Consider the following 19798-nt stretch of genomic DNA (forward strand, 5'->3'; position numbering starts at 1 on the left):
TTGTTCTGATGAACAGAGAGAAAGATATTTGGAAGAAATCTTGTTCTTCCAAACAGTTCTTGGCCACCATTGACTACCATAGAAGGAAAATGACAAAAGTGAAATCTTGTAAAAAAATCTTCTTTTGTGTTCAACAGAACAAAGATTTTGTTCCTACTATGGTAATAATAATAATTAATAATTGGTTACATTTATAAAGCACTTTTCTGGGCGCTTAACATGGAAGGGGGGAATCTTCTCAACCACCACCAATATGCAGCATCCAACTGGATGATGGGTTGGCAGTCATATTGCCCCAGAAGGCCCACCACGCACCAGCTTATTGGTGGAGAAGAGACAGAGTTACGAAGCAAATTAGTACATGCTCAACCCTGCTTAGCTCCAGTGAGCAACCAGTCTAGGGCTACAGGGTGATATGGCTGCTGGTAGTCAATGATGGCCAAGAACTGTTTGGTTACAAGCATTCTTCCAAATATCTTTCTCTGTGTTCATCAGAACATATCAATTTATACAGATTTGGAACAACCTGAGAGTGAGCAAATAAACACAGAATTTTTGGGTGAACTATTGATTTAAATACTAAATGTGTATGGCTGGTATAGACACTATTGTAATGCTCTTTTAAGAGTTACATACCGGACGGGGAAGGCTGAGATTGGCCCCAAACCAGTGGTAAAGTGCTCTCCAAACCGGCTCTGGCACGGTCTCAAAGTCCCGGCCAGCCATCAGCTGCAGGGATTTCTTGAGGCGACCTCCCTCCACAGTCAATGTGGGGGCCTGGACAGAACAGATAGAGACACAAGGGCCGTTAAAACGCATTCTGGATGAATTGGGTGGACAGGAGTGAAATGGCTTAACTAGAGTCAGCTACTAAAATCTTTTGTGCAGTATACAGATTTATTTGATAATAAAACAGATGTGTTTGTGACAAGGCATTACTGAAGCAAAACAAAAATGCTTTTAGTTACACAAAACCCCTTTATTTTACAAAAAGATTCATTAGTTCTAGGTGATTTCAATTTAAAATCTGGCACTTTAATGTAGTTTTCAGCTCAACACCTAGATGCAATACAAGAAAACTGAAAGGTGTTATTTTCCCTTCAGGTGTCCTGAACACTCTCTGGCAGTCAGTTTGATAGACAGGAGAATTCTAAATGTCAACAGCACGTGTACACTCACCTTCATGGGCTCAGTGGTCACCAGAGGCTGGTTGTCTATGGCACCGGGTCGCTGTGCAGCAGTGCAGTTGGGCAAATGGCCATTGGCGCTGGAAAAGCACTGGTTGTTGTTGTCTGAAACATTGTGGTGCCGAGCAAAGCAGACGTCTGTGGCAGAAGAACTGATGTGTGGGGTGAGGCCTGAAGAAGACACAAATAAGAAGTGTAGTTTATTTATTGGCGTTTTGATGACTTTCTATGGGGTTTGCCTTAATTGCCTTTCTACATGATATTCAAACTTTCGTCCCTATGTGTTGTTGAGCTTGTACTCACTATGACCAGTGCTCTCGGATGCCTCTGATGAGCTGGAGATATTGTCAGGGAATTTCTCTTCATGGGAACTGGGGGAACGGATCACTATTCCAGCTCTGTTCTGGAGAGCATCCAGAGGAGGTGCGGACTGTGAATTTCTCATGCCGCCCACCTGCACTGATGGCTGCTCAACGACAATGGACTTGTTATCCTGTTAACACAAAAGGATCATATAAAATACTAATATAACATGCCTCGTGTGATTAGGATCTGCATGGTTTGTGCATGATCATTTCAATCATAAGTCTGTGAACATCGTTGATGTGTACATGCGATCATAGATTTCTTTTTTACACTCACATATCTGACGTAGTCCTTCCACTGCTGCCACCACTGCGTGGAGATCAGGAACCAGTTCTGTCCTGGCTGCAGTCCATGTCTGCTTTCTCTCTCCAGCCAACCCCTGTATCAGCACACAACTCGTTCACATTTCATCTGATTTACACACTGGCACCAAAAAAAACAATCGTTCCATACGTGCCTGATAAAAAATCAATAATAAACATTTTGTGAAATAAGACTGAATCAATAAAACAGAAATGATGGGATGATACAGCATTTATCAGTGCTGTTAGAAAATTCAATTGGGGTGTGAAATTGTATTCTCAATCTCTGTTTCCTGTAAAAAACAACACTCGTATTGGCAGTTGAAGTACACTGGATGGTTTTAAACAGATAAAGCATAATTCAGGACAGTGAAATGCGACACAGCATTATTTTAAAGCTTGACGTATTGAGAAACATAGCTTCGTTCCAGAGTGTGATTATGTGTGTCGTGAACTTCACTCACCTAATGATCTGGCCTTCCTCTTCAGGGGTAGCTGGACGCAGGCCCAGGACGATATGACACACCTAAAGAGAACCATTTAAACAAATCATTCAAGGCCAGACCCATAACCAGAATATACAGATTACACTTGTTTACATTAGATTACAGTTTACAATTTACAAAACGTAGGCAGAATTTTACCTGAAACAGTAGGTTAAGAAACTCATTGGCAAGAGAACTTTTCACGCTCCAGATCTGATAGTCTTCCAGGGTTAAGTGCCCTAGCTGTGAGAGCAGCATACACAAACATTAGGTCACACACATTTAACAAGTGTGTTAAAATCGACATGGAATGATAAGAAAATCAAAGCAATTACTTTTGTTGTATCGTGCATTTTCAGTATGTCCTCTACAATGTCTGACACGCTGGAGCTGATCTCCTGAAATAAGCAGAAGCAGAAATCATGAATTCTCTCCAAAGCAATCTATGTACAATCTTTGTCAAGTTTAATGTACAGATTCTATGTTAAACATTTGATTTTTTGTTCTATCTGTATATGTGACCCTAGACGACAAAACCAGTCTTATGGGTCAATATTTCGAAATTGAGATGTTTACATCATCTGAAAGTTAAATAAACAAGCTTTATATTGATAAATAAGTTGTTAAGATAGGACAATGTCTGACGGAGATACAACCGTTTAAAACTCAGGAATCTGAGTGTGCCAAAGAAATGGAAAAATTGAGAAAAATGCCTTTGAAGTTGTTCATCTGAGGCACTGTAGCAGGCCATCCCCTCACAAAATTAAAGTTTTGATATATTTACGGTAGGACATTTACAAAATATCTTCATGAACATGATCCTTACTTAACATCCTAATGATTTTTGGCATAAAATAAAAATAGATAATGTGAGCCATACAATATATTTTTGGCTTTTACTAAAAATGTTCCCGTGCTACTTAAGACTGGTTTTGTGATGCAGGGTCACAAGCATTCACTTTAGACAAACCACCATTCACAATGACATATTCTTTGAATGAATTTCTTTCTTCTGATGTTGAAAACTTTATTACTTTCACAAAGCTATTGAAGAAAACAGACAACAATTCATATCTTTCAAACGAGTGAAGAGGGCTGTCGTTCATGAACTAAGTTTTCCCATTTCCGCACCGGCAAAAGTGACGTAAGCCGGTCGAAAGCAACGTCATTTTAGCGCGTCCGTCGCACAACGTCAAACAACAGAAGTACGGCCAATCAGTGTTTGCTTACGTCACGGTTCGTTCATATCCTGCTGGTTTAGATCCTGCCACAGAGAAGGAGCTAAAGAGTTCCCCCAAAAAGGTTCTCTGGAACAAAAATTCCCTCCGCTTCCTGCGGTGGGAACACAACAAAAAGCAGGCACTTCCGGCAAATCGTCCCGGGACTATGGTATCGTTCCTGTGGTCCGAAAGCCCCTAATGTTAAGTTTAGAATTTCAGCTTTCCGCTTTTCTAATCTCCACAATGTCATTACAGCAATAAGCCAATAGATGGTGTTAAAACAAACCTGTTTCTTCATAGCAACGGAAACGGCCTGTTACAGCGCCTCTGATGGATAACTCTAAAGGCAATTTCCTCAATTTTGACATTTTTTTACACCATCAAATTCCAGATTTTCAAATAGTTGTATCTCAGCCAAATATTATCATCAATGTACAGCTTATTTATTCAGTTTTCATATGGTGTATAAATCTCATTTTCAAAATATTGACTCGTATGACTGCTTTCGTGATCTGGGGTCACATATGTTCACAAAAACAGACACTGTGTATTTTTTTGCAAACAGACATCCATGGATTTTAATAACATTACTAAATTCAGAGTCACATATAATAGTGTACCAAATCGGACATGCAAAATATCTGACATGACTTGCTTTTACCTTTGCCTTTCAAAAAATTGAATTGGTTGACAATTTGAATGAGGCCCAAGATTCTGAGTGACAGCTCGTGCTGCACGAATCGATAATAAATCCAGAGGGAGCACAAATACATAAATACATAAATCACACACAGCCCTGCAAGCCCTTGATTTGATCTTACATGCATGAATCACCTCACATTATTTACAGGACACAAAAACAGTATCGTGAAATAACATCACCACAGTTGTCTGTTGCCAAACATGGTGTTCTCAGCAGCACCATGTTAACCAGCTGTAAAGTGCATCATATGCTTGTTTTCTGCACATACAGATTGTTAACCGAATCAGACGATCAGTTCATCTGCACTTACGGGAAGAGTGTCTGTACGATTATCCTTCCACACCTCCAGCAAGGCCACCATCATTTCGTGAATTTCTTCCCTTGACAAAACTCCATCTCGATCTATGTCAAACACTTTAAAACAAACTGCAACAGACAAAAATATATCATTTGTAAACATGAGAAACGTGTATGTTTTTTGTTTATTAATCAGCTAGCTGTTCAGAAAATGACTTGATTTTAAAGGAGTCATATGACGCGATTTCATGTTTTCCTGTATTTTTGGTGTTTTACAAGTTTTTCATGCATATATTAGACACGTAAAATTGCAAAAATGTAAGTCTCAAACCAAAAGAGAAGTTTTATTCATCCAAACCTGCCTAAATGCCTTGTTTAAAGAAGCCTCCACATTTCTACGTGAGTTCCTGAGAAGCGTTGAACAACACCGCCCAAAATGTATACGCAAAGAAAGAAGGCGTGTCTATTCCCGCTGTAGTGTTGTTGTTGCTGCTGCCATGTCATGGAGACGCTGTGTGTTTCATTACAAATCATAAACGACTTAGTCGGGTCTTCCAAACGAGGACACAATTAAAAAATCGGTGGTTACGTTTTATATACAACACTGTTACAAAACAGCACAACTCCAAAATCCAAGTGTGTGTAGCATATTAACACCATGTTGTGCACAATGGTTGTTTCTAAAGAGTGGGGCATATCCAACTTTGTAAGGACAGTCGGCCTCTTCTCACTCACAGCCAGCAAGTTCATTTTCATCAATAAAGAATTTGCAACTGACTATTCAAACGTTAGTATTTTGTCGGTCCTACGATCAAAAATGCAGAAATGCTTTTATATTTACGAGGCTGAATCCAGTGAGAGCAATAGATGCCTCATATAATGTGTTTTGTTGACTTTGTTGCGTTGCGTCGAGACAGTGTCAAATTGTTAAACCTAATATATATATATATTTTTTAATTACCAATCTGTAACGCTCTGCTGGCAAATTCACGCTGGGAAAGTTGATTAATCCACTTTGTCAAATACATTTTCTGGATCATATTCGGGATTGACGCACGTGTTACCGGTGACATTATCAGCTGTCAATATGCTTTGAAGGATGATGTTCCAAATATGGTAAGGGCCGTTATATTTCCGCCTCATGCTTGCGGTATTCAGCCATTCAGAGCACACAGCGCTTTTCATAACGAATGTGCTTTTTTAACCGTAAACACACAATTTCATTGTAATGCAATGACAATAAAGGCATGCATGTTATATGTAATACACCAAATACAAACAATAATGTTCGTTTTAGCCATCCAATATGACCCCTTCAAAACTATATAGTTTTGGACATCTCCTGCTTCCTATTATCTCTGTGGAGAAAGATTTATCATGAGCACATAAGGAAAAAAACACTCACACTTTTGCCTCTCAGCCACAGGGCCCCGACAACACGCTGAGAGTCCACACGATATCTCCTTAAAGTCTATGTGATTGTCCCGATTCTCATCAAAGGCATGAAACAAGCCTGAGACACGAGAAAATGTCAGTGTTAAGCTTAGCCAGAAGAAAAAAGGATTCTTCAGAGATCTTTTATCATAACTGAACCAAGACATAAAAACGGGTGCCACAATTGCTCAAAAAGTATATGAGGAGCAGGTGGATGTATGATGTTATTAATAAAATGAATGAATGTCGTCTTACCTTCACTTAGTGATGCATGAATAGGGGGTGAGACCAATGGGACAAAGGTTTCTAAATCAAAGCGTCCCGTCCTTGACTGGGCTTTCAACAGCCAGTAGCGTTTTTCCAAGTCAATGATGTCCGATTCTTCTACTGCGAGAAAGAGACAAAAGATGTGAAATTATTTCTTGTTATGTGCAGTTAACCAATGTGCTCTGTAGAAAACATGCCCAATAGCATTTACACAAAGCACCACTGTTCAGATTACATTAGGGTGTACCTGTGTGTGTGTCTCATTAGATCATTTATATGAATGATAAGTGGAGACATAACAAATACTTAGTGAAAGCATGACTCATTGTAACAACATGAAAGACTGGACTATATATATGGTGTTATGGTCAGGGGGGTTAAGAGGCCTTAGGTCGACTATCCTTACTTTCCCATAATCACTAGCTTAGGCTAATAAGATTGGGGGTTGCCCCTCCCACGCTGGCCGTCACACATACAGTAAGACAAATGTCTAAACACAAGAATAGGCTGAAGATTATTTCAAACTCTGTTATTCAAAACACAGTACGTTTTCCAAGAACAGACTATAAAAATAAATATTTCTGTTTATTGGATGGGGAAATAAAAGATAGCTTAATGATTTTGCTCTGAACTGTGCTTGTTTGACAGGGAGTCTGTTAGGAGTGAGTCGATAGTTATCATTTCCCAGATGCTTTGAGAGAGGAGGTCTACTTGGGTCAAAGTCTAAAAGAAAGAAAAGACCCATAACAGGCAAAGAAGTCTGAAGATCTATAGGTTTGTGAACCCGCCCGGCTTTGCTCTCGATCAATGATTCATTTCAGAGGCGTTTGTGAATAAAATCACTGCTATTCAGATCGGATCCGTTTTCTTAACGTTAGGCTCACGATTATAACACAGAATGCCTTTATTGATCTACAAAAGGGGCCACATCCAGACAACTGACAAAAAAACGACAAAGTAAAAGAACAGAGCATATACATCTCCATGTGCTGTCAATGTAGGGCTGCTTGTTTATGACATTCTGTCCAGAATTGACATCGCAATTATTTAACAAGATTACTCATTGACTTGGGAAACAACCTTTTCAATTTAACACTGAATTAAACTGAATAACAATTAAAAATGAATGTAAAAACCTGGTAGAATGTATACATTCAAAAAAATTATATACACATAATAAATCTAAATCTATTACTTACTGATAAATAAGATGACATAGCGGATTTATAACACAAGAATAAATGAGACAATCCATTTCACTTCTAAACATTTCCTGTGGCTCAGTGGTTAGAGCATGGCACTAGCAATGCCAAGGTTGAATCAAATGTATAAAACAATGCAATGTAAGTCGCTTTGGATAAAAGTGTCTGCTAAATGCTTAGATGTAAATCCATAAAAATCATCTTGACTGATATCTATAATGTATATTATGATGTCCATATAGAAGGAAGACATTAAGGAGAAAGTAATACTTGGCGCTTGCACTACAGAGTGTATTCCAACTAGTCTATTATTGACTTTTTGATCAGATCACATCTGTATGTCTACTAACAACTTATTATTGGCGTAACTTTACCCAGAAAGTTAGCAAAGGTTTATATCCATAGCAAATGTGTACCAGGAAGCAAATCCAATTTAGCTTCGTTACCGTACTCAACTGAGATAAAAATAATGTTGTGCAGACATTCCTATCCAGACATAATTTGATTTCTTGGACTCCAGATTTAGGTGAAAAATTATAAAAAATGTGCTCAAAAATCTTTGAACATTGGATGGAAGTCTATTTAAAATGAAAGAAAACAAATCTATGTACATAAATATAGTCCAAACATAATAAGCAAAGCTTAACAACTTTTACTTTCACATGTACGCGTAAGACATCCGTTTATGTTATATGCGAATATACATTATATATGTGCTGTTTTACCTAAGAATCAAAGCGGCCTTTTGCACTGCGAACACAATGCTCTACATGTTGAGCTATAGGAACATTTAACAACACACACCCTGATGGTATCAAGCGACATCACAGCACACCAGCCAATTAATGTAGTGACAAAATTCTCATTACTCAAAGCAAAATTATTACCCCTGAAAACTTTCAATAGTTTAGCAGTCAGGCATGGCAGGTAAGAACCGAACTGGTTGAGAATTATTCAGCATTAATGCTCCTGAAAATAAATGTTAATCTATAAACATGTGCTATATGCATCAGCGAAGAGCTATTGTTCATCTTGCATTTTAATATGAGGCCCTTTAAGTGATTCATTGAATGGTATATGATGTCCTCTTAAATTGCCAAGCTTTTTTAAAAGCAGGACAGGCTGTATTTGATGCTGTCTGTCTTTCAAGCCACCGAAATCCATTTCAGCCATTATTTACGCCACATTTCTATTACTTTCCCTGTTGTCCTGCACAGAGCGTGTATAGCCCATGACAGAGACGAAATTACAGGTTTGATTTGAGGCACGTGGGGGGCACGGTGGCTTAGTGGTTAGCACGTTCGCCTCACACCTCCAGGTTTGGGGGTTCGATTCCCGCTTCCGACCTGTGTGTGTGGAGTTTGCATGTTCTCCCCGTGCCTCGGGGGTTTCCTCCGGGTACTCCGGTTTCCTCCCCTGGTCCAAAGACATGCATGGTAGGTTGATTTGCATATCTGGAAAAATTGTCCGTAGGGTGTGAGTGCGTGAGTGAATGAGTGAGTGTGTGTGCCATGCGATGGGTTGGCACTCCATCCAGGGTGTATCCTGCCTTGATGCCCGATGACTCCTGAGATAGGCGCAGGCTCCCCGTGACCCGAGGTAGTTCGGATAAGCGGTAGAAAATGGATGGATGGATGGATGGATTTGAGGCACATGAATACACATTTGTATTCAATAGTACAAACATTAGCTGCCTCTTTTGGGGAAGGAGACGATATTTTGTGACACATCAGAATTAAATGCTTGAAAAGTGCTCACACTTCAAATCTCTCTAAATCTGTCCCGAGAAGGATTTCCAAACATAAGAAACCCAAACCTACTTAAAGATGCTAAAGATGCTAAGAAATGACTATTTACAATTTCTAAGACATACTTTTCCTCATACTGGCCTATTCACACATTTCAACCTAAAATCATACATGTCATTTGCCAACTATCCACCCAAACACAAAAACTCACCTAAAGGAACGACTCTATCAGAGTGACAACATAAGAACCATATCATATTCCACCGCACATGTTACAACTCCGACCGCGAGACGTGACGTGACGTGTCGTCCACCATCGCAAACTCCATAAAACCAAACATTATGTCGGCAAAATGAAGTTACTCGCCATCACACAATCCGTCAGCCTCTCTCACAAGTTATTCTCAGCCAGTCGTCATTCATCTCTGATGGGCCTTTCGGCGGCTCTCATTGGGCCTACCGTTGGGCATATTGTGGAAGGTAGATGAAGACGTAACCCGCTCGTCCTCGCATAGCTCCCACAGATCATGACTGCTTCACTCCGAGAGTGCGCGCACAGCCCTGTCACTGGGCTAAGAAGATAATCTGGAGTGGAGTGCAGATTACCGTGTGTCACTCAGGTAGCTTCTCTGATTGGCCAGACATGGAGACACGCTCAAGCTGTCCTTGATTGACAAACAAACTTCTTATTTTACTGAGCCATTTAATCAGTGCTTTCATCTTGGGTTTTACACACAGAAATTCTGGATATGTACTCTCATGTTGGCCACAGTAAAGAACATCAGCTCAAGGCCTACATATTTATTTTTTGCTGGAGGAATATGCTATAGAAGGGATTGATCATGTTCATAAACTGACCATCCAATAAGGACTGTATACAGCTGGCTGATCAATGACAAAGACAAACTACTGCTTTGTATGCAGTCTAAAGTGATCTATCAGATACTGTTCTGAATCACAAACAGAATAGGCCGGTCAACAGTAGTTCGCATCTGCCTGGTTTAATACCCCTTTCCTTGCTTAACTACTTTCATAACACCAAAATAAAAAAGGGGGGAAATTGTAGAGGGTTTAAATTACAAAAAGAATCATGACGCCCGTGATGACAAGCATGGTCACTTGTGAAAGAAGGCCAATGGAGCATAGCAGCACATGCCGAAATGAATACATTAGAGTCATCCCACATTGTTATTTCATGAAAGCAAACGCAGAGTGACTGAGCGGGTGGGACATCTTCAGCACCTTAATAAATCATTGTCTCTCTGAGCCAGCGCTCTGATATTCTGTCACTGTACAGGCCTGGGGTCTCTGAGCACACATGAGAGGACAGCGAACGCTGCCACATCCTCCGGGTTTCAGTCTGGTTTTAATAGCTGGGTGGCAGTGACAGCTGCAGAAGGGCAGAGAGTGTGTGTGTGTGTTAATATAGTAGGAAGTGTTGCCTGTCGCTCGCCATTATCTCACACAGATGCCCTTCTCCCAATATAGGGGATCTGACTGATTTGCTGATGCCTCTTGTCTGTTGGGAGGCGGGTTGGTGGAAAATGGATGGAGTAAGATGTGAAGCCTCTATGCTCAGACATCTGGGGCATCAGCGGTTCTTCAGTGGTTTACAGAGAAACAGATTACTGTCAGCTTTAGCCACACAAAACACAGCTGAAACTTTACGCGATAAACTTTAAAGGAATACTTTACAAGCAAATAAAAATTCCCCATGATTTACTTACCCTCAAGGCATCCTAACTGAATATGGTTTCCTTCTTGAAGAGTTTCCTTCTTGAAGAGTCGGAGTTATAATACCGTCTATCATTTTACTTCCAAACGGTAGAATGGCAGTGAATGGGTGTTGACTTTTTGAAGCTCCAAAAAGTGCATCCATTGATCAAAGAACTGCTCGACACGGCTCTGTGGTCTTAACAAAGGTCTTGTAAAGCGAATCAATGCGTTTTTTTTAAACGCTATGAAACCCTTAACAACATTTATTTAGAAGCTAAAAGCTGGTTGTGTGGCACATCATAGGAAACAATGTTAGCAACTGTGAGTTATTACTTAATTAACTACTTAATTTTGAGCTTTTTTGCACTATATTTTGCCTTCGGAGTTAAAAATCCTCATCTGGCTAACGTCGAAGGATGTGATGTGGCAATGTACAAGTACATTTATGACGCGTCGATGTCTCATAATTATTCTCCGTGCAGCGCGAGATACGCAGTTTTAAAGTCAGACTTGTCTCTCTTTGCATGCGTCTCTCCATGCAGCACAAATTGCACAGTTTAAAAGTCAAACGTGTCTCTCCATGCATGCGTCTCTCCGTGCAGAGCTTGGTGCGCAGTTTTTAAGTCTAGTTGTAAAGTTTAAAGGGGAGAGGTGTTCTAAATGACAAAATTAAAGCATATATTTGTAAAACCAAATTTCTGGCTTTTGCACTTTGCCAAGTAAATAACAGGCTAAATACCCTGATATGGGGGTTTATTTATATCAGAGGTGGAAGTAACGAAGTAACATTTTGTACTATACTTGCATATTATTTTTTCTGGGTACTTTTTACTGTACTTCACTACATTTCAATGACAAATATCTCACTTTTCATGCCACAAAGAAAAGATTTCTTTGGCCAACCGCCCCTCCCTCCCTCCCAGGGACTGTTGTCGGCTGCTTCTAATATGACCTACCCGAATCAACTTAGCCTTGGTGTGTTAGTTAGTGAGACATCCACAACATTTGGGGAGAAGGAAAATGAGTTCAGTTGTGTATACTTTTCCCATCTCTGATTTAGTCATTATAAGCAAAAGATCTAATAAAACTTTTTATCCGATTACTCGGGGGGGGGGGGGGGGGGGGGATATAATAACCGTTAGTTCCAGCCCTACTCCAAATTATTCCTGACAACGCCTGGTGTGTTTCTATCTGACCCTTAAGAGAGAGGCATTCATGTCACATGATAATAAGCTGGTGGATAAATGAAGAAAAAGTAGAACACTTAGGAGTTAGAAAAATACACATTCCAATAATTATAAATAAAGAATCACACAGAAGTGAGTACATCCCTCACATTTTTGTAAATATTTGATTATATCTGTTCATGTGACAACACTGAAGAAATTACACTTTGCTACAATGTATAGAAGTGAGTGTACAGCTTGTATAATAGTGTAAAACTCAACACAGCCATTAATGTCTAAAGCTTCACTAGAGCTTCACAGGTTGCAGAGGAGTCCTCTTTCACTCCTCCATGACGACATCCCGGAGCTGGTGGATGTAAGAGACCTTGCGCTCCTTCACCTTCCGTTTGTGGATGCCCCACAGATGCTCAATAGGGTATGTAGGTCTGGAGACATGCTTGGCCATTCCATCACCTTTACCCTCAGCTACTTTTGGGGTCGTTATCATGTTTGAATACTGCCCTGCGGCCCAGTCTCCGAAGGGAGGGGATCATGCTCTGCTTCAGTATGTCACAGTACATGTTGGCATTCATGGTTCCCTCGATGAACTGTAGCTCCCCAGTGACGGAAGCACTAATGCAGCCCCAGACCATGACACTCCCACCACCATGCTGAACTGTAGGCAAGACACACTTGTCTTTGTAGTCCTCACCTGGTTGCCGCCACACACGCTTGACACCATCTGAACCAAATAAGTTTATCTTGGTCTCATCAGACCACATGACATGGTTCCAGTAATCAAGTCTTGGCAATCTTATAGCCTAGGCCATCTTTATGTAGAGCAACAATTATTTTTTTCAGATCCTCAGAGAACTTCCAGTGACCATTATGAGAGAGTGAGAACTATAACACCGAATTTAACACACCTGCTCCCCGTTCACACCAGAGACCATGTAACACTAACGAATCACATGGCCTCACGGAGGGAAATCATAGTAGTGTACTCACTTTTGTTGCCAGCGGTTTAGACATTAATGGCTATGTGTTTAGTAATTTTGAAATGTACACTGTTATACAAGCTGTAATCTCATTACTTGACATTGTAGCAAAGTTTCATTTCTTCAGAGTTGTCACATGAAAAGATATAGTAAAATATTTACAAAAATGTGAATGATGTACTCACTTCTGTGAGATACTGTTAAAGTTTATCTTTATGTGAAATACACTATATGCAGTATATATGTGGGGGAAGGCCTTCTCCACTGAAAGTGATAAATACATGACAGTTGTCAAAATTGTGGTCCACAGAAACAGGCACGGATGGCCATATGGAGCTCTCGGTGGGCCGGAGCTCATATGGACCAGTATACAGTAGCTCAATGTGTCACGTTCGGAACTCAAACAGACGGAGGGGTCTTCCGACACTCACAAAGAGGGTTCCCCGACCAGCAATATTGCGATGGAAAACAAACGGTCGGCAAACGTGCGACAAATGCTAGGCACCTTGTTGGAGCTCCTGACTCACATGTCGGACCGATCGCTGGTTTGAAGTGCTGAAATGGTAAGGATCACTGAAATGCCCTCTCTTGAGCCCAGCCCACTCACCCACTCTTCTTCTCACAGCGGTCACACCCATTTTAATAGCATTTTTCAAAATGTCAGCTAGGTAGACTGTAGCTGAAAAGGGGGTTTCATGACCCTTTAAGAGAAATATTCATATTGACAGCGCTATTAACTTCTGTCATCTCTCAAATGCGTGTGAACCAGAGGCTTGTTTTTCCGGCAGATGACGTAGGCGTTGTGTAAGTTCGGTGACAATGAACATTTTTTGTTTTCTTCCAATAGGATAGCGTCTACTCAGATAGTTCAGAAGACCTTTGTTAAGACCACGGAGCCGTGTCGAGCAGTTCTTTGATCGATGGATGCACTTTTTGGAGCTTCAAAAAGTCAACACCCATTCACTCCTGATCTACCGCTTGGAAGTAAAATGATATGTGGTATTATAACTCCGACTGGATTATTCTTCAAGAAGAAAACCATATTCAGTTAGGATGTCTTGAGGGCGAGTAAAGCATGGGGAAATTTGATTAGTTAGTAATGTATCCCTTTAACTTTGGACCAGGGGCGTGCATCCGATGAAACCGTCAACACATATGCATGATGTCAAAGTTTTCAGAAATTTGTGTTTTTGTAGTTTTACAAAGAGTGTAAATGTACAAAATACAATTGCGTGTAAATGGAAAATGGTGTGTTAATGCCAACTCAATGTTCAATTCAGTCTAACAGAGCTTTCAAAAACACACCTTTCTAAACTAACATACATTAGACATTGCTGCAAACAAACAGCTCAAAGAGTATACAAGTGAATTATTTAGAGTGTTCATAGTGTATTAATGTAGTTTTAAGATAGAATTGAGTATCGGGGAATAATGAAGAACACATTTATAGAACAGAGAGAGACAAAGAGCATACTGGGTGTGTGTACATGGTGAATTTAAAGTTTACTGAGAGAGGGCTCTCAGAACGCACATGAAGAGCAATGACACTTACAGTGAGTAACACCTGCCAGGGTTTGGTAGAAAGTGGGTGTGTCACTGTCGTCAGTCAAGGTGACACACACGCCACCTGACAGCAGCCAGCGGGAGAATGTGAAAGCCTCTTTATTCAGCAGCAGCCAGATTTTAAACTTCTCATAATTCACCTTCTCTCCCTGCACAGAAATACACAGTAAATTTACTATAAATAAAGCGTTCTGATGAACCTGTGACCTGTTATATGCTTCCTCTGTTCACTGAATAAATGGATAGTCATTATTTAATGTAAATCTAAAGTCTGCTGTGCGCAGATATATTTGGTAAGTTGGTTGGGGACAGAGATAAGCAGAAAGTCTTAAGAGCCGCAGCAAAAGGATAACCAACACAAGTGCTGAACTAGGGGAATTTCTCCCCTAGTTCTCTTCTAGAAAGAGGGGTGAGATGAGAGAGCAAATGGGGAAATAGGAGGGACTATATGTCAAGGCAATGGTAAAAGGATAGTTCACCCAAAAATTATATTCTTTAATGAATTACTGTTTGATTAGTTTGTGATTTGTATATGACATCATCCATTTTTCCATTGGTTGTTTATTAATTTGAACTATTTGATTGGCTGTTCACACGTTTGAATTTTGCTTCTGCTTGTTTCTCAATTGCGTTCTTCAGAGGATACTTCACCCAAAATTGAAAATTCTGTCATTACTTACTCACCTTAGAATTGTTCCAAATCTTTAATAATTTCTTTGTCCTGATGAACACAGAGAAAGACATTGGGAAGAATGCTTATCCACGTTTTTCGCAATACGCAAAATTACCCATTATGCCTTTTGTATACGCGTAGGGCTGATGCTTAAGATTTCAGGTTCGCAGCTTGATCCCATTAGTAAGGCATTAAGTAAGTAAGGCCAAGTTAGTTTGAAAGCTTTTAAACTGACATTATGCTGTTTTAAATTATATAAAATTATTATAACGTCAAAGAGCAATGTCTAAATTATTTCACAGGGGCCGCACGGGTTTGAGTTTTTAACCTAGACCGTAAAAAACAACTTTGTTTCTTACAATAGAAGTCGGACAGCGACGTCTACTGGGATGATCACATTAAACTCCAGCCAGCAGGCACATTTGATTTATCTATCGTCTCATGTATTTAGACGGCCGAAAGTTTTAAATATACGAAAACATGCAATGCAGCGTTAACATTGGACGAAATCTTGGCCATGACCATCAACAGTTCACATTTCTAAAGCAGAGGTTGTTGTGTTCTTAACAGAAGATTCATAATCTAACGGGAAGATATTGATACCAACACCAGATATAAATAAACCTGATCAAATCGCGTTGGATCTTTTATTAAATAACACAGTATTGGTGGGATCTGGATGCTCAAGTGTGACTAGTTCTGGTATGTCATGTAGCGATACAGCTGCTGTGTTGATAAAAGTGCCTTTATTTATAGAGCTGACGTGGCCAAATATACACTTAAATACATACGTTACATACAAAATTTGTTTAAATAGTGTGTATTTCCAGCATCATCCAATGTTAATGCGTATGTTTTGAATACAGTGCAACTGTAATAATAAACTTCATTTGATATTATAATAAATTATTATAATGTCACTTAACCCTGGATATATGCTTCATGTGTTAATAGTGATGTTCTAGGCAATAACAATGAAGAAAATAAAGTAAACAATATGTTTTTGAGAGGTGTTTAACGCAGTAGTCAGAGCTAAGACAGCGCTGTCTTTAAATGTCATTTACTTAATACTCTTGTTGCGTCATGTGGTAACACTCGTTCGTAAGGTTTTCAGAGCTTTCTGTGGCTGTTGTGACAGCCTTTTACCGCAAAATTCTTCGAGAAACTTTTACTTTTATCCATTAACAGAAATGTCCTTTGGCATAGCAACAAATACAAAATGGAAGTGCGGAGCATCAAACAGAAAGTCACTCGTGGTAATGGTGCCCTCCATGTAGATGTCAAGAAAAACGTGGATAACCAGACAGATTTTGCCCCGCATTGACTCCAATAGTAGGAAAAAATGAAATTTTAGTCAAAAAGCCCCAGAAATGTTTGCTGTTTTCTTTGTGTTCATCAGAACAAAGTAATGTATACAGATTTGAAACAACTCGAAGGTGAGTAAATGACAGAATTTTCATTTTTGGGGGAAGAATCCCTTTTCAGCGGTCTTGTGTCCTTGTGTTCTCGCTCTACGTCATCAATAAAAGTCTGGTTCCAATAGAACACAAGAACAGAGAACGCATGAAAGTACCCAGATGTGTTCTCGATATCAAGGAGGCCTCGAATGCAGACTAGCACGCGTACGGAATCCGCTTGAAGTCCCAGAAGTCACTGCGGGACGTCAATCAAAGTTCGTTCTTCCGAGGCTGTCTCATAAGACCGGTCTCCACGTGAACACAAGTCCGTTCTTAGCGTTCTTGGAATTGAGAAACGGCCTCTGTTTGTATTTAAAGGAATTTATTCACACCTGTAAGTTTTTAGCCCTGATGAAGGGCTGTGTGCCGAAACGTGTTGGCAAAATATTCTTTTAAAATTCATTCTGACCCCTTGTTATCACGACTGTTGATGGAATTCTCCAAGTTGCAGCAGAACAACCACTTTGTTTGGTTGAACACAGAGAAAGATATTTGGACAAATGCTTGTAACCGAACACTTGGATCCAATTGACTACCATAGTAGGAAAAATAACACTGGTATTCAAAAATGACCCAGCACTGTTTGCTTTCCTACAATCTTCAAAATATCTTCATTTGTGTCAACAGAACAAAAAGAAAAGGTCGTTTTTACTACTATGGTAGTCAATGGGGTCCAAGAACTGTTTGGTAATAAACATTCATTCAAATATCTTTCTCTGTGTTCATCAGAACAAAAACATTTATACAGATTTGAAACAACTTGAAGGTGAGTAACGATGACAGAATCTTTATTTTTGGGTGAACTGTCCCTTTAAGTGAGTTGACTGCAACCTTTGCTCTGTCACATTTTAAATGTATTTTTAGAGTTGGGCTGTTATATAGAGGAAACACTTAGCTAAATGGTAAAGATATTGAAGGAAGTGTTAAAAAGCCTGACAAAGATTACATAAAAAAAACCTGTAATCCTTTTATCAGCATGCAAATACAAAAGTGAGGCTAGTACTAGCAACAAAAACTGTTTTTCCTACTCTAACGTTACCTCTTGCTAAAAAATCATGATTGAAGCCGTATGTAAATTGCTGACATGTGAGACTTCTAAAAATGTTGTATACTGTATAACCCTCTTGGTTATCAACTCAAAAGGTGATGAACTTCCTTTCTGTGTCCTGACAATAACCATGACGAGTCATCTCTTAGCAGGCCATTATAAACAGGCAGGTAAGACTGTGGTACTGTCTCGTACTGACCTCAGTGAAGCACTTTTTAAGAGAGGGAGGGACTTCCCCGTCCACTGAACGGAGCATGTTCTCCACATCCTCCCGGACCACGTAGGTGCCCGAATCACTGGCAAACAAGCTGAAGATATCTATGGATGCAGAGGACAGGCCGGTTATTCCACACATACACCCATTCACGCTGCTTATCAGAGTCGAGCAGGCAATGTGTCTTCGCATCAATCAGTGTGACACTTTAGAACAAAAGGTACATCCATTGGGATTATCCAAATTGGATACCTGAGGTTACTTGAAAAGGGTGTGTATGCAGGAAGGAGTTGGAGTTCGATCTCAGGAAAACAGCACAAAATTGCATAAGATGATCAAATATGCTGAGCCCGAGGTGAGCCTGTTTGTTTATACTGCAGTTTGTTATGGAATTATTATCGGACCATGACGTGTATAAACAAACGTGTGCAGATCTAATGCTTAACCCTCGGAACAGAGGTAGACTGAAGTGTGTATGGTAAATGGATGCAGTATAAAAGACTGAGTGGGCAGCTGGTTCAGGAACAGACCGTGTTCTGTGGTCAAAGACCCTCGGCACACCTACATTTGGCTTTCTCTTCATCCCGTCCTCTTGTTAATAGAACCAGCCCAACGATCAGGTAGTTGAAGTGCAGCCCTTTAGATGTGCCACCGAAGGAGTTGTAGATCACCTACCACAGATATGAGAGAAAAGAATAGTGCTCATTAAATCTGATCCAACTCTAAATGCATATCAATGGCTGGTTTTGAGTTCTTTTGATGGCATTGTCTTGGACAAAACATGTTGTTATAGGTTAACAACCAATAAGGATTTCAGGGAATCTGGGCTTGTAGGAAATCACAACACCTTGCTCGTATTCACAACTTGCATTATATTGCATAATAAATGATTAATTTTAATAAAATGATTAAAAAAAAAACATCACAATTCAAGTAAAAATCCTAGTCTTTTGCAAGTTATACAAACTTTAAAGAAAACATATCTAATTTAAATTTCACCGAAGTTTCAAGTCATTATTTCCCAGCAGTATGTTAAATCTACTGGTGTTCGGTGCTTAAGGAAGACAGTCTGGTATCTTACGTCCTTTGCTCTCCTCAGAGAAACATCAGACTATTAATGGCAATGCTCCCTGGATACATATCTCTCCTAAATCTGCTGACAGCTTTGGGTTTAATAGAGAGGAAACATTTATTTCTCTCTCTACCCATCTACTGCAACACAGTTCACAATTCTGCAACACGTTTTGTGTAAAAATCTCTCAAAAACTGTCCCGGCAGAAGGTCCACCAGCAAAACACTTCTATCTTTCTGCTTTTGATCCACAGTGAATTGGGAATTGACATAATTCACTTTTATGTTTGGTGTGACACCATGTCTTTACCCATAACAATACATACAGGCTAAGTAAAATCTTCACACCCCAGGCGCCTGCTTCACAGTCTAGCATTCTGCGGTGTACAAAACAAACATTTACAAGAAAAAGGACAAGAGGAACACTGTCATGTTCCTGCTATTCAGAACTCTGAGGTCTGCGGTTGTAAGTAAGGTCCCTGAGTAGGGCTCCTGTGTGGTGTGTGTCTGGGTTCTCCACACATTGACACTGCAATGTGGTGCCAGTCTTGTTCTTGATGATTTTTAAGGAGCTGGTGGAGGTTTTGCACAATTTGCAGTGAGCATGCGAGTTCAGAGAGTGCAATAAATCTTGTAGGAATAAAGTTTGACTGTTGAGCAGAGTCCAAAATTAACTTTTGC

General features: G+C 39.9%; 1 protein-coding gene across 2 annotated transcripts in view; it reads right to left on the reverse strand.

Annotated features, from left to right (window-relative positions):
* usp32 (ubiquitin specific peptidase 32) overlaps nucleotides 1-19798 on the reverse strand; it is a 39726-nt gene that overhangs the window by 10510 nt on the left and 9418 nt on the right. For both annotated transcript variants that reach the window (XM_056756729.1, XM_056756728.1), the window contains exons 3-15: nucleotides 18612-18717; nucleotides 18032-18150; nucleotides 14644-14803; nucleotides 6250-6381; nucleotides 5966-6073; nucleotides 4574-4689; nucleotides 2676-2738; nucleotides 2500-2583; nucleotides 2320-2381; nucleotides 1830-1932; nucleotides 1491-1680; nucleotides 1180-1358; nucleotides 637-777 (exon numbers count right to left, since the gene is read on the reverse strand). In XM_056756729.1, coding sequence (XP_056612707.1) covers nucleotides 637-777; nucleotides 1180-1358; nucleotides 1491-1680; nucleotides 1830-1932; nucleotides 2320-2381; nucleotides 2500-2583; nucleotides 2676-2738; nucleotides 4574-4689; nucleotides 5966-6073; nucleotides 6250-6381; nucleotides 14644-14803; nucleotides 18032-18150; nucleotides 18612-18717 — 1563 coding nt within the window. The remainder of the gene's footprint in view (nucleotides 1-636; nucleotides 778-1179; nucleotides 1359-1490; nucleotides 1681-1829; nucleotides 1933-2319; nucleotides 2382-2499; nucleotides 2584-2675; nucleotides 2739-4573; nucleotides 4690-5965; nucleotides 6074-6249; nucleotides 6382-14643; nucleotides 14804-18031; nucleotides 18151-18611; nucleotides 18718-19798) is intronic.

This window comes from Triplophysa dalaica, chromosome 9, assembly GCF_015846415.1.
Source record: "Triplophysa dalaica isolate WHDGS20190420 chromosome 9, ASM1584641v1, whole genome shotgun sequence".
Lineage (NCBI taxonomy): Eukaryota > Metazoa > Chordata > Actinopteri > Cypriniformes > Nemacheilidae > Triplophysa > Triplophysa dalaica.